Genomic DNA, 15,819 nt, shown 5'->3' with positions numbered 1-15,819 from the left:
CAGTCTTCATGTATTTCTCTGCCCAATGCAGTCGTTTCTGCTTGTGAGCATTGGTTAGTGGTGGCCGAATAGAAGGTTTATGCACAGTTGCAGACTCTGGAGGACTCTACACCTTGATGTCCGTGGGACTCCAGAGGCACCAGCAGCTTCAAATATCTGTTTGCTGCTATGTAATGGCATTTTAGCAGCTGCTCTCTTGATCCGATGCATGGATATGGATGCATGGATATGGAATTTTATGGCAACAAGTTTACCAAAATAAATAAATAAGCGAGCATTTAATATGTGAGTTTATTGGAAAAACTCAAATTCACAACTCGAAAACTGATAAATAAGCCCATAAGTGCATTTCTAACTGAATGGGCACTAAACAATCTTAATTATCACTCAAAAAAGCAACACCCAAGATGAAACCAAGGGTTGTTTTTTATCAAAGAGTGTAGCGACAATACCCATGAAATACACTTCAGTTGCAAAGGGTCTATTGGGGAATTCTGTGTAGAAGTCTCAATTCAATCTAAATATACCCCCAAGAGGCATATACACAAAATCTGGACACAGTTATCAAAGTCCAAAATGCACTTCTTTAATTTCACCTTTGCAGAATTTTAAATGGTGTTATCTTGGTAAAATTTAATTTGATTAGGAATTTGAAGCTATTATTATTGTGTTGATGTTGGTTTCAGAGAAGTCCTCTTCAGTTTAATTACACAGTTTGATGATTTTTCTGATGTCAAACTTGCGTTTTCTTTCTTCTGCCATTCAGTTCAGTTTTAGATTCTTCCAACTGTTTGTGTTCTTGGTTAGAAGTCCCTAAGTCAACATTGAATTGTTCATATGTTTTGAAATTGAAATCTAATGTATTTGATCTCTTTCCTGTGACTGCATCTGTAGATTCTGATGTTGGTCTTGTCGTAACAGATTTTAATGTGTTCTTGATTCTAATCTGTGTATTTGTAGATGGGCCAGAATATATGATGGGTTTTGGACCTGCTTTGGATGTAAATGTATTTTCTTCTCTTTCATCTGTATATTCTACCAGTCTCCTAGGAAGTAAGAAATAACTGTCACATCTGGTCTCTCTTTAATCATGATAGAGAATGCACCTTAATTAGCAGTGCTTCGGAGGGTGCTGGAGGCATTAAAACCCATTTAACAAATTTACCTATTTGGACTTTCTGCATACACAAGCAGTTTAAAACATGTCCATTCATTTGTCAAAGTTGTGCAGTTATTTTAAAGAAGCAAATTATCTAAGAGAATATTACAGTTAAATAATATTTACCTTGCTTGTAGTAGTATTTTAATTCATGCATGTTAAATAATATTGTTATAGTTTATTTATAAAGTGCCTATGTATTCAGCAGTGCTATACAGTTAAATGGGGTATAAAATCAGTATGAGAGACAAAAAAGAGAAACACAGATCTAGACATGAGATAAAAGGGCCTGCCATGAAATCTTAAAATCGAAATACTAGATCCAAGGATAAAGAAGGTCAAGCATTTTTGTCTGGTTACAAAGAGCACGCTCAGGCTATGAGCTGCAGATTTCATCTGCCTTAACTGGCTGACTCTAAGAATACATTAAGAATATACATTTTAAAAACTGTAAATAAACTATGCAGCCTATTTCAGAAAAAAAAGATTATTAAGCATCCACTTAAATTTGGGTGTATGCTTATACCATTGATAGTTCCCCTTTAGTATTAGGTGAGGTGGGCCAGTGGTCTTTAAAAGATAACTAGAGCCTTGTTGTATATTATATACTGAGCTTGCTGGACCAAGGATATGCAGCAGGAGCAACAGCACATTTTCTTTTACTGGAAATGTGTTATATGTGCAGTAGTTGTTTAAAAGCATGTAAAAAGCAGTCACAGTCACAAAAAGGCACCCTGTTGCTTTTTGTGGCTTGTGTATATTGTTAACCCCACTGCCTCAACATGCGCCTGAAGTGACGTCTTCCTAAATAGAGTACTCTGCTGTAAATTCCAATCATATACAGCTTAACACACACCAGATAACCATAGGATGTTAAAAGCTTACAACCTTTATTTGCATCTTTAAAAACAGAGTGCCTGACGCGTTTCATGCGCATGCGCACTTAATCATAGCCATATATCCAGAAACAAATGTGTGGCTTAAATAGCCAATCAGTACATGACATCACAATATTGAAAACATATGCAAAAAAAGAAATTAAAACAAAAAAGAAAAACAAACAAAGGCAAAGCATACGTCAATAACCATAACAAACTCACTTGGAGGGAATATAACAATTTATGTCAAAGATAGAATTCAAGCCATTAGGCTGACTTATGCCTAAAATAAATATCCACTTAACTTCTGTCCGTAGCAATTTAGTCCACATATCACTGTTTCTCTCATCTGGGAACACCCTGTCAATCACTTGAATTTGTAACAAAGTCACATCACTATTGCAACAATCCAAGAAATGTCTTGAAACAGGGCTAGTAGTACTCTACTATAATCGCTTGTAAATTTTAAATTCAGGTCATTAACATTTAATTCACACACAAATTTTAGAAAGAAAAAATCTTGAATTGAGAGGGGTGGATGCATCAATCGAGACTAACATCTATAGGAAACCTTATACTGGAAACTCCCTCCTGAGAGCTGACTCTTGCCATCCAAATCATTTGTTTAGGGGGATTCCCTTGGGACAGTTTCTTACATTAAGAAGAAACTGTAGTACTGACAGAGCCTTTGTAGAACAGGCATGTGTTTAAAGGGATTGTTTCCTAAATCGTGGATATACCATGAAACATCTTTTGCCAGCTTTTATGAAAGCCCTTCGTATGGAGAGATCAGCTTTACTAAGTAAAGGGTCAGCTAATGATAATGAGGGGGTTAATTCCACTGAGAAGGGTGGTAAGATCACCAATAAAAAGGAGCAAAATGTTCCCATTTTCGTAACTACATATAGTAGACAATTTCACAAAGTAAAGAACATTATTCAGAACCTTTTACCGGTTCTTTATGGTGATCCTCAACTTTCCTCTATTTTAGAAAGGGGCTGTAAGTTTGTAACACGTAGAACACCCACTTTCCCCTACAGTGTTAAAATCTGAACAAAAAGAACCCACTTAGCTTGCAACTAAGGGCACTTTCTCTTGTGGCGCACGGAGGTGTGTCACTTGTACTTATATTAAACGCTCTACTACATTTAAAAGTAGTGTAACCGGAAAAACCTTTGACATGCGATATTACGCGAATTGTAACACACGTTACATGGTCTACAGTATTTATTGACTTGTGCCCGCTGTTCTATCCAATATGTAAGGTTGCACTATTCGTCCTCTTAAATGTAGGATGCGGGAACATATTGCTCACATTGTTGCAAAGAGTACTACTAGCCCTGTTTCAAGATATTTCTTGGATTGTTACAATAGTGATGTGACTTTGTTACAAATTCAAGTGATTGACAGGGTGTTCCCAGATGCTATAACAGTAATATGTGGACTAAATTGCTACTGACGGAAGCTAAGTGAATATTTATTTTAGGCACACGTCAGCCTAATGGCTTAAATTCAATCTTTGACATAAATTGTTATATTCCCTCCAAGTGAGTTTGTTATGGTTATTGATGTATGCTTTGCCTTTGTTTGTTTTGCTTTTTTGTTTTAACCCTTTCTTGCTTTGCCAGCCGATTTGTCCCAAAAGTCAACATCTACTGCCAAGCCATTACATTTGCTTTGGTTTCTTGACAAGAAAACCTACATGAAATAAAGCAAGTTATATATTGTTTTTTCCGGAACGAATTGGGCTTGAACATTGTAATAAAATTTTGTACTTTTTCTGGAGATTTAACACATTTTTTGAGTGAAATATGTTAAAAAAAAGTGAAATAAAGAAAAAAGTATTTTTATTTTGTGTTTTTTTTCAAGAATGATTACATTAACATACAAAAATATTACTGTTTGTAAAAGCCCCGATTCTGCTGAATCCAACAATACCAAATATGTATTGGTAACCCACTTTTCTTGTCCAGAAGACACCCCAATAATAAAACAGCATTTTGTGCAATTTTGCATCGAAAAAAAAGGGAAAAGGCCATCTCTATTTTAACATGCCATATCTTATGACAGAAATGGAATACCCCCATAAGTCACACATTTTTAGAAACTGCACACCTTTATATTTTTAGTTGTGGTGTAGTTTTTGCTCTAAATGTAGCTCCTGTCATACAGATACCGTAAAAACATATACCATATTTTTAATTATTTTTTTTTTTCTGAAACACTATCACAGTCACAAAGTCCAAAGTAAATTTGAGAATAAAACACCAATGAAAATTTTCAAATGAAGGCAATTTATGAAAGAACAAGTTATCCCGAGTAAAACAATATGCCACATGCATGGCTGCACCTAAAGACACAGCCTCCAAACAGCCCAAAACAGGGGAAATGCATAAGGGCAATTTAATCAGGAAGGTTTGGAGCTGCGCTCTAAGTGCACACCTTGCAGTTTTTCAGTCTAAACACCCCCTTACTTGTGAAATACCCCCACAAACTATATGTATGAAAGTGCACATCTGTAGCTATTCATCAGCACCATTCTTGCTTTCCTACATGCAGAATTGTGGACATAGTTCTCCGTAGAAGTTTGGGTTTGGCCAGAAATAAAGAAAAAAAAAAGATCCAAAGTTAGATTTCTCCCCAAAATTGCCATAACAACGAAAAAGAACCCACTAAAATCTCAATCTGCAACTTGTCCTGAACAAAACGATACCCCATATGCATGGCTGCACCTAAAGGCACGGCCTCCAAACAGCCCAAAACAGGGGCAATACACAAGGGCAATTTCAGCTCGAAAGTTTGGAGGTGCGCTCTAAGTGCACACCATGCAGCTTTTCAGTCTAAACACCCCCTTACCTGTGAAATTTACAAAAAAGTGATTATGACCTAATTACTACTGAAATAGTAACACAAGCAAAGTTCTCTAAATACAACCAAGAACAATAAATAAGCAAGAACAGTAAATGAACAGCAACACAAATCTAAAAATGCAATGAAACCACTGAAAAATGCAAAATCAAGGTAACAAGCAATATAAGAGTAATAAAAGTATAACGCAGAACTTAGAAATCAGAAAATCAATGAAAAATGAGATTATGCCGTGACTTGCGTTCAGGCTACCTGATCACTTCTCACACTGCAAAACAAGGTAACACAAGCAATATAACTAATCAAAGTACAACGCAGAACTGAAAACTCACAAAATCTCTGCCTGATCAGGCCAGACCAAATGAACACAGAACGTAAGAGGGGCCCACACATGTTATGAACCATTTGTGCCCAGCATGAGCTACAGATCCATTACTCTTCCTCATCTGCTGATGCACCATGCACAAGATGACATTAGCATTGGTGTGCCAGCACATACGCGTAAATCGTCATCTAAAATTTCATCAGTATGATTTTATTTGTGCCTGCAAGGCCAACTTGAACTGGCAAGTAATTCCTTGCTACCAATGAGCTTGTGGAGATATTAACATTAATCATGCACAGCATAATCACAATGTGTCATATGGGGCAAAATGCTTTTTGGCTGACATGTACCAGTACCAGTACCATCACATTCAAGTAAATAAAAAGCACCAGTGATGGTTTCAGGCACTTCTCTTCTAGCTAAAATACACCAGTATAAAATAACCCCTTTGTGTCCAAGGTCACAGGCTTTCACTCTGTTTACTTTCACTAATATAGCTGTAGATCTGTACATATACTGTTTGTCAAACCTAGAGTTTTGCCTTAGGGGAAAATGCCACTTTATATAAGCACTGTATATTATACTTTTATAACCGTCAAAAGCTTTTAAACCATTATTCCATTTTATGTACCTCCTTTTCACAGGAGCCATATTCTGCGTATTGAACGTTCTTCAAGAGTCCAACACTTAATTATCTCCTGAGGAACACACCAATAGCTAAAACCTGCATTATAAGAAACAACAGTAATTAATTTGCAAACTATTAGAAACCAGATTAATTCAGAAATGCCATACCAAGCAGAAGAAAACATGATATATTTTAGAATAGAAAATCAAGGCATTCTTTAAAGGAAGGCATAAACTGGGTTTCTATTCTGTTTACATGTAGCAGGACACAGACAGCAAATGATGAGGGGATAATTGGTTCTATGCACAAAATAATATCTTTATATAAATTTTAATTTAACATATAACTTGTCATATAACTTGTCTCAGTGCAGGTATTATTGACAAATATCATTAAAACATCACTATCTTTGGCTGACTGCTACCTTACTAAGTCTATGGAGCATATATAACTCTAAAGCCCATGCCGGTAAATAACCCACCTGTGACCCATGGTGTTTTTTTACTTGCTACTGATCCAAATGAACTGTGCAGGCATTTAAAATTGCTTGCACGCTGCATGCGCGTAAAGAAATTGCCTAAGCTATGACCAACAGGATTTTTGCTTGTCTACACGCTAGACAAGCAAAAGTCAGTATACTCTTCCCACACTCATATATATATATGTTTTGGAGCACACCAAATCAAAGGACTTTTTCTATCTCAAATACATCAGATTATACACAAAAAAGCTAATTTACAAAGAACTTAGTTTCAAAGTGGATGCTTTCCTATCACATTATCTGCAATGTGTTACACAAGCTTATGGAATTGAAGTAAGTGTACCCAGACACTACACAAATAAAAGTGGTGGAACAAGATCTACCTTGCAACCAAGTGCTGTATGCCTCAGCTTTCTGTACACTGCTAAGGTAGGAGAACATCTGGAAGGTGGGATTTTCTAACTATAGAGAAAGCAGACCCTGCGGGGGACCCAGGGGGCAGGGCAACCTAGACTGTGTGGTCTGCTTCCTCTATAGTTAGAAAATCCCACCTTCCAGATGTTCTCCTACCTTAGCACATGTGGGTGCTGATACAAGCGGATACTGATGGGAGCAGAGGTTGGTTGTGGGCAAGGGTTTGCTGTGTGCACTGTGCCCCTCTGAAGATTTATTTGCAAGGGGGGCTAGGCACCTCATAGTTATGCTACTGCTTTGAAACTGGTGCTACATGCTCCAAAAGGCACATATTTCTTCTTTAATACCGTGTTTTACAGTACAGGTAATTTTAACAACAAGTGGGTTGGTCAAAATAACTTTTTGCTTTACCTGCACTGAAACAGGCATTAAAGATGCAGTTGCACATTACTTCCAGTAGTATCATAGAACAGAAAATCCAATAGTTTTTTTCAGATAATAAGAGAGTACTGTTTTTACCTCTTCCTTTCCAGGTTTCAAAAGCATCCATCATGGTTTTCAGCTCAGATACACGGTAGTTGCTCAGAATATACTGGATGTTACCTCCAGCTTCCCTGACAGAACAAGAGAACAACTGTACAATTAGAGGGGTTGTTCACCTTTAAATTATCTTTTAGTATGTTGTAGAGAGTGCTATTCTGAAACAATTTGCAATTGTTCTACATTTTTTATTTGTGTTTTTTAATTATTTAGCTTTTTGTTCAGCAGCTCTCCAGTTTGGCATTTTAGCAGCTATCTAGTAAATAGGGTCCAAATTACCCTAGCAACCAGGCAGTGGTTCAAAAAAAATGAATATGAATATGAATAGGAGAGGGCCTGAATAGAAAGATAAGCAAAAAATCAACAATAACAATAAAATTGTAGCCTCACAGACCAACAATGTTTTGCCTGCTGGAGTGACCTCTATTTGAAGGCTGGAAAGAGTCAGAATAAGAAAGCAAATAAGTCAAAAATGATAAAAATGAAAACTAACTGAAAAGTTGCTGAGAATTGACTATTCTATAACTTACAGCATACTAAAAGTTAACTTAAAGGTGAATAAAGGTGAACCAACTCTTTAAAAACACAGGTTTCTGTTTGTTGTATGGAGTCTAATATAAGTTTTTATTTGTGGGTGGCTTTCTGGTTCTAGAACCTGACCTTACTCTATCCTCTTTGTTTGTACAGTAGTATATTTTTTGGTTGGTTGTCAATTCTGCTTTGTTTTTTAGAGCACTGGTGACATCTATTAACTAATCTGTACTATTGCAGCTCATTAAATACTGTAACAGTAGCAGGCTTGCTTCCAATGCTGAGGTTAAAAAAAAACAGCTTCCAAAGGCAGTTTTCAAAAATAATAAATGTTAAACTTGTTTTATTCCTTTACAAAAGGGTACTTTTACTTTAACTAGGAATATCATATATGGTGTGTATGCCTAAATTAGTGTTTCATTCTAACTAAACCTGCAGCTAGGAGACAACTAGCAACCAGGAGCAAATCAGATTGTCTGCCTGGCTGCAGGGGGGCTTCAAATAATTTAAAGCTGTCACTACTGCCATTTTTTATAAATAAGGGACCTAGAAGTATGGGCCCTTATATGGAACTGCATAGGCTCTGCCAACAGGTTTAGCAACCATTATCCAGTGGCGATTTCACTGTTATACCATATACGTTTCCATCTGCCACCCCAGGCATAGTCCCATGGGTACCTAAACGGTAGATATGATCCTGGGACTTAGGGCAAGCGGAGGTCACAGGATAAGTGCCCTCTGGTTGTTTTTTACAGGCTAATGTTAACAGGCTTGCTTCGAATGCTGAGGTTAAAAAAAACAGTTTTCCAAAATAATAAATGTTAAAACTTTGTTTTATTTCTTCACAAATTCCTGTGTAGAACAGCTAAACTAAACACTGCACTGGACACATTTCCCTTTACTGCTACAAGGCAATTGTATGTATGTATGTATAACTTTATTTATAAAGCGCCACAAGGGTACACAGCACTGTACAATCTTACAATATACAGAATTACACACAGGGAGGACAAGTGTTATAATAAATACAATAAATAAGTATAAATACACAGGGAATAAGTGCCATGTGGTAAGAAACACAGTAGGAAGGAGGTCCCTGCCCCGTAAAGCTTACAGACAATTTAAAACCAAAAAATATATCTGTCATTTATAAAATCTATACATTAGAAAGAAGTGTTTGTAGCTGTTAAAACCACACTTAGACAAAAAGAAGAGTACTGATTAGATTTTCCAGTATGTTTGGGGTCAGTTACCTTTTATACATATTTATCCGATAAACCCTGTCTCCAAGCTGTTTTTCAAGAGCAATCTTTCCATCCTCCTTTGTGGCATATACCCAAAGGACTTTGCTTTCACAGCTAGAGCCGCAGGTATGCAAGTAATGTAATACTCAAACTATGGGTTTTGTGCAAAAGAGGTTATATAAATCACAGAAATCAAATAAAACCTGAAAGAACACATACAAAATTAGATGCCACTTGAGTTTCAAAGTCTTGCACTTCACTTATACAGATAAAAAATAGTAACATCTCTGAAGTTAATACACAAGAATTAACCAACTCCATTAATAGAGGACAGATTTTCAGATTGCAAAATATATAATATAATATAATATATATATATATATATATCTGTCTGATATTATTAGTACAATCCCAATTATCTCATAAAATCAACAGCAAAAGGTACAGATTGGGGGCAATATGAGGGATTGGCTGCTGCTGGCACAAGTACAGATGGGGGGGCAATATGAGGGATTGGCTGCTGCTGGCACAGGTACAGATGTGGGCAATATGAGGGATTGGCTGCTGCTGGCACAGGTACAGATGGGGGCAATATGAGGGATTGGCTGCTGCTGGCGCAGGTACAGATGGGGGGCAATATGAGGGATTGGCTGCTGCTGGCACAGGTACAGATGGGGGGCAATATGAGGGATTGGCTGCTGCTGGCACAAGTACAGATGGGGGGGCAATATGGTGGACACTGGCACAGGTACATGGTGGCAATGGCTGTTGGCACCAATACATGGGGGCAATGTAATGGCTGCTGGCACAGGTACATTGTGGCTTTATGATGGCAGCTGGAACCAGTACATGGGGGCAATATGATGGCTGCTGGCACAGGAACATGGGGCAATAAAAAGGCTGCTGGCAGCCTGGCACGGGTACATGGGGGCAATCAGGAGGGGGGGGCGCTGATTGAAGCCCTTGCCTAGGGTGCCAAAATACCTTGGCCCGGCCCTGGAATAGGGGCAGACAAGAATGCCAGAGAGGCTGCACAGAGGAGCTACTGACAGAGACAGCTTGAGTGATTGCTAGTAATTTTGCACTTTAAGCTTTGTCTTAAATAAAGTATTTTTTAAAGTTGTGTGCCAGCATAAGTTAACAGTTTGGACAGCGCACAGCTACAGTCGCCGTCGCGATTGTTTCGTATTTTGCGTGACTTTTTCATCGCCGTTACAACTTTATCGTATACGAAAAAATCGTGACGGCAACGAAATAATCACACAAAATACAATAAAGTCGCAACGTCGGCGGAAAAGTTGCGACAAATACGAAACAATCGCGAAATTTTTGTTTGCAATCCATTTTTTTCCCATTCAGGATTCGAGGATTAGTAAATGTGCCCCTTGGTCTCAGTCTCGGTGCAGGAGTGAGGTATTATGGGAATTTTCTTTACACAGCGTTTTGTTTTCCTGTTTGGCTGCTGATCAACTGAACAGGTGAAATAAGGGGAGACTTAAGGGCACTGTTGAGACAATGGAAGGTATGCCTGCAGCTTGAGATTAACTCTTTATTAGCCTTTCCTTCTCATTTTACTACTCATTCTTGAATCATAATGCATGCTTAAATTCCTTCTTTTGGTAATTTAAAAGTTTGTAAAATGTCATAATAAAATAAATTAAGCATTTCAATTTCGCACACAAAAAGCAAGATAACAGTAGCACCTTTTTTAACTCTGTTTGATTTTAATGAGTATGTCTCCATTTCATTTGCTAAATGGTAAGTCAAATTGTAAGGATATGAAATTCCAAAGTAATCAGCCTCTTCCTGAAGAGCAATTCTTGTCTGTTCATCCTCTGGAATCTGGACTTCCCCATGTAGGTAATCTAGAAGGTATTTAAAAAGCTCCCCATTCCTATCAATAATGCAAGAGCCTATATAACACAAGACAAAACAGAAATTGATTTAAATATAACTACAGAACAGTAAAGAAAATAATCAAGAATCTTTATTATGACTCCACAGAAAGGGAAAGAAGGTAAACCCTTCATTCAAGAGGAGCCAGAGTTTTCAATCTGTAAATCCACTGACATTCCTTCCTAGTATCTGGTAAATGTTTTCTTTTCAAGCACTGAAAACCACTTTCTCAATTCCAACAAAATGTACAGATTGAGGATAAGTCTTATGAAAGTACTGCATTTGTGTTGCTAATGGGGTGTCCTTTAGGTTATTAATTGTACCTATGTGTCCCAATACTCTTTTTCTCAATTCCCCTTTGGCCTTGGCAATGTACATTTTAGTACAGTCACAAGCCACTGCATAAATCACACAACAGTTCTACAATGAATTAATTGTTTGACAGTATAAATAATCCCATTGTAAGATTTGAGATTTTTTTTGTCGATTTCATTTAATTACATGATTCACATCTAAAGCACTTATATGAACCTATAGTGGGCAAAAGAAAGTGTGAAGCAGTCTGTATCTCTTCAGAATAATGCCTATGTACTTTGTTAGAAACAACAGAATTCTACCCTTATCTGACAATTCAGCATTAACCTGAATATTTTGAAGGCACCCAATCCAAATGTTCCATCATGGCTGATCGATGAGATGACCAATATCTAAGGCTCTTGCTGATATCAGTCGTCTTATCAACTCTCCATACACGCACCAAATATCTTACAAAACCTTGTTTCATATGATAATATAGGTGAGTTTGATTGCCAAACCTCTTCACTTAATTTTTCAGGATTCATTGAGGTCTGGCATGGTGCCAAGAGACTGGCAGATTGCTAATGTGGTGCCATTATTTAAAAAGGGATCCCGTTCTCAGCCTGAAAACTATAGGCCTGTTAGTCTGACATCAGTAGTAGGAAAAATTTTGGAAGGGGTAATAAGGGATAGGGTACTTGAATACATTGCAGTTCACAATACTATTAGTTTGTGCCAGCATGGTTTTATGCGTAACAGATCTTGCCAGACTAATTTAGTCACCTTTTATGAGGAGGTGAGTGGGAACCTCGATGCTGGAATGGCAGTTGATGTCATCTACTTGGACTTTGCTAAAGCGTTTGATACAGTACCTCACAAAAGGTTAATGATCAAATTAAGGAATATTGGCCTAGAACATAATATTTGTAATTGGATAGAGAACTGGCTGAAGGATAGAGTACAAAGAGTGGTGGTAAATGGAACATTTTCTAATTGGACCAGTGTGGTTAGTGGAGTACCGCAGGGGTCAGTCCTTGGGCCTTTGCTTTTTAACTTGTTTATTAATGACCTGGAGGTGGGCATAGACAGTACTGTTTCTATTTTTGCTGATGACACTAAATTGTGCAAAACTATAAGTTCCATGCAGGATGCTGCCACTTTGCAGAGCGATTTGACAAAATTGGAAAACTGGGCAGCAAACTGGAAAATGAGGTTCAATGTTGATGAGTGCAAAGTTATACATTTTGGTAGGAATAATATAAATGCGAACTATCTACTGAATGGTAGTGTGTTGGGGGTATCCTTAATGGAGAAGGATCTAGGGGTTTTTGTTGATAACAAGTTGTCTAATTCCAGGCAGTGTCATTCTGTGGCTACTAAAGCAAATAAAGTGCTGTCTTGTATAAAAAAGGGCATTGACTCCAGGGATGAGAACATAATTTTGCCCCTTTATAGGTCCCTGGTAAGGCCTCACCTTGAGTATGCGGTGCAGTTTTGGGCTCCAGTCCTTAAGAAGGATATTAATGAGCTGGAGAGAGTGCAGAGACGTGCAACTAAACTGGTTAAGGGGATGGAAGATTTAAGCTATGAGGTTAGACTGTCGAGGTTGAGGTTGTTTTCTCTGGAAAAGAGGCGCTTGTGAGGGGACATGATTACTCTGTACAAGTACATTAGAGGGGATTATAGGCAGATGGGGGATGTTCTTTTTTCCCATAAAAACAATCAACGCACCAGAGGTCACCCCTTTAGATTAGAGGAACGGAGCTTCCATTTGAAGCAGCGTAGGTGGTTTTTCACGGTGAGGGCAGTGAGGTTGTGGAATGCCCTTCCTAGTGATGTGGTAATGGCAGATTCTGTTAATGCCTTTAAGAGGGGCCTGGATGAGTTCTTGAACAATCAGAATATCCAAGGCTATTGTGATACTAATATCTACAGTTAGTACTAGTGGTTGTATTATAGTTTATGTATGTGAGTGTATACATTGGTAGGTGGGGGTTAGGTGTGCTGGGTTTACTTGGATGGGTTGAACTTGATGGACACTGGTCTTTTTTCAACCCTATGTAACTATGTAACTATGTGTATGGGCACCTTTAGCCTGGTCTGACTACACCCTTTACTGTCTCTGTCAATGGCACGCTCATTAACACGCACATAGAACCTGATCTGGGAACTTGTACTTTTACTGTATTACAGTATCACCCACTTTAAATACCCTGCTATTTGTGTCTGTAAGTTACCCATTTCAATTGTAAGCTCTACAAGGCATCTTAACACTTAAAGGGCACTTATCACCCCATATTGTTTCCCCCAGGCTGCACTCTGGTTGGAGGAAATAATAGTATTTCTTGAAAAAAAAAGCCCCTGCCAGAGCTATAGGCTACCCACACCGGAAGGAAGCTCCTGGTGCAGACAGCCATGCTGTGATACGCACATGTGCATAAAGAGCAAGTGCCACAACTCAATTATTATGCACATGTGCGTAACATAAAAGGATGAGTCAGATGCATTTGTATAATGAACAAGTGGGGGAGATTATGGGCATGCACACCAAACAACATGGCCACCCACATTGGGAGTTACCTCCCGGGGCAGGTGGTCTAGCCCTCACTGGCAGAGGCTATGTTTTTTCAAGGAAAACTTTTGTTTTCCCCAACTGGAGTGTGGGTTCTATTAGTCTGCACCTCTGGTGGGGGAAACAATATGGGGGTGATAGGTGCACTTTAACTCTGTTAAATCCCTAATGCAACCGTACTTTGTATATATTATTGTACTTTGTATGTATCTAATATTGTAATGTAATTGTACCTCCTCTGATGAAGCACTTTGTGCAAAACGCGTTAGGAGAGGCACTAGGATGTACTCTGTCACTGTGTGGTATAGTATACATTTGAATTTGTTTTGTATCATGTTTTGAAAAAATCTCTGAGCCATTAAAATGTGGTTTTATTTTCACTTAATTTTTTGCTGTTATCTGAATATTGTAATGACCCCCTGTTTGTTTGTATGTATGTTTGTATATCTTTATTTGTATATTGCTACAGCAGAACAATAAATTAATACAAAATACAAACATAAACAACAAGCAGTCCACAGATACAGTTTGCCAATATATGGATATCCCAACTAATTTTTTGGTCAGGTGATTTTTGAGGCTGAAAACCCAACTAGATAAGAGCCACATAACACAATAAATACAGCCCTCTCTTCTGCTAAGGCCTCTAATGTGATTGTTGGCAAAGGGGCCAAACAGGCAGATCTGACTGATTTGGCCCACGAACAGGGTGGCAAATTGGGCCAAGATCCACACATTGGGAACATGGAAAACTTTAAGAATGTTTTGCCTGCCTTTATCAAACAAAAGTACACGATTTACCAGATTCATCGAGTTTTAGTGGAAAACGACCACTGAACATTGAGGATAGCATGGAGTCTTTAAATAGGCAAAGAGATTCCCGCCTTGCAGTGAAAAGGCAGCCTCCCACATTCAGTCGAAGTATATCAGACACTTCTTTAGATGTATTTCCTTCTTCCATCATGAGATACAGTTATCTCGATACTTCATGAGATACTGTGAAGACAAAATCAAACTGCACTCAATAGCCTGTTTTCAGACTGCAACCATGCTAGTAAATGTCCACTGAGACACTTTTGAACACTGCCAATCTGAATTCCCTGGTGACTGTGACTGATTGCTGGAGCTCATCTTGCCACTAAGAGATGCTAAAAATAACAATAAGCGACTTTCTTCAACAAATACATTCCCTGCTTGACGAATTTGCCAAGCTTTTAATTTTAAAGTCCTGCAGTTCATCTTTTCTATGCAATGATTTAGCATATGAGAAATTAGGTTATTGTATTCTGCATTCCCATGATCCCTCATTCATTTGAACAACTCCTAGTCAACCTGAGGAACATAGGCCATAACTAAGAAACTGCAAAGGAAACCCCATGTAACAGTAGCAGACTAAATAAAGTCAGCCCATGCTGCTGCACCCATATGACAACCAACTTGTGGGGTTTTTTTTATATAACCATACTGTTATCGCACACAAACAGGTCATGGGACTGGGAAGGTTTTAATTTGTAACTATGTTGTTTTTATCCATTTGTTTAGTCATAAATCAATGGTGATTCAGGTTTCAACTATTTGTCACCAAACCAAGCTCTATACAAGGCCCGGGAACACTCCATTCTAAGGAAAACGCTATACGCTTTTTAGGAGGGACAGAGTGATTAAAAAGGGTGGAGGGGTTTGTCTTTATGTAAAGCCAGATTTAAAGCCATGTAATAAAGACATTACCAATGAAAACGTTGAATCTCTTTGGGTAGAAATTTCAGTAGGGCTGAAGGTCACAAAGAAAATGATCATTGGTGTATGCTATAAACCACCCCGTATAGATGAGGGGGATGAGTCCCAGCTACTTTTGCAAATGGAGGAGGCTTCAAAATTGGGTCAAGTTGTTATTATGGGGGACTTTAATTATCCGGACATTGACTGGAGTAATGGGGTGGCTAAGTCAGAAAAAGCTAGTAGGTTTGTAAACATGCTAAATGACAA

General features: G+C 38.1%; 1 protein-coding gene across 1 annotated transcript; it reads right to left on the bottom strand.

The window, feature by feature from the left end:
* Positions 1 to 591: 591 nt before the first annotated feature.
* Positions 592 to 14,875, bottom strand: kctd18 (potassium channel tetramerization domain containing 18). The gene is given in 8 exon segments (XM_018097344.2): positions 592 to 739; positions 742 to 1,046; positions 5,862 to 5,889; positions 5,892 to 5,954; positions 7,273 to 7,367; positions 9,078 to 9,271; positions 10,770 to 10,981; positions 14,635 to 14,875. Coding segments are annotated over 8 exon segments (1,137 nt in total). The 5' UTR covers positions 14,798 to 14,875; the 3' UTR covers positions 592 to 662.
* Between the last annotated feature and the right edge of the window lie 944 nt (positions 14,876 to 15,819).

Source organism: Xenopus tropicalis, chromosome 9 (genome assembly GCF_000004195.4).
Source record: "Xenopus tropicalis strain Nigerian chromosome 9, UCB_Xtro_10.0, whole genome shotgun sequence".
Classification (NCBI taxonomy): domain Eukaryota; kingdom Metazoa; phylum Chordata; class Amphibia; order Anura; family Pipidae; genus Xenopus; species Xenopus tropicalis.
This window is presented reverse-complemented; position numbering and strand designations above follow the sequence as displayed.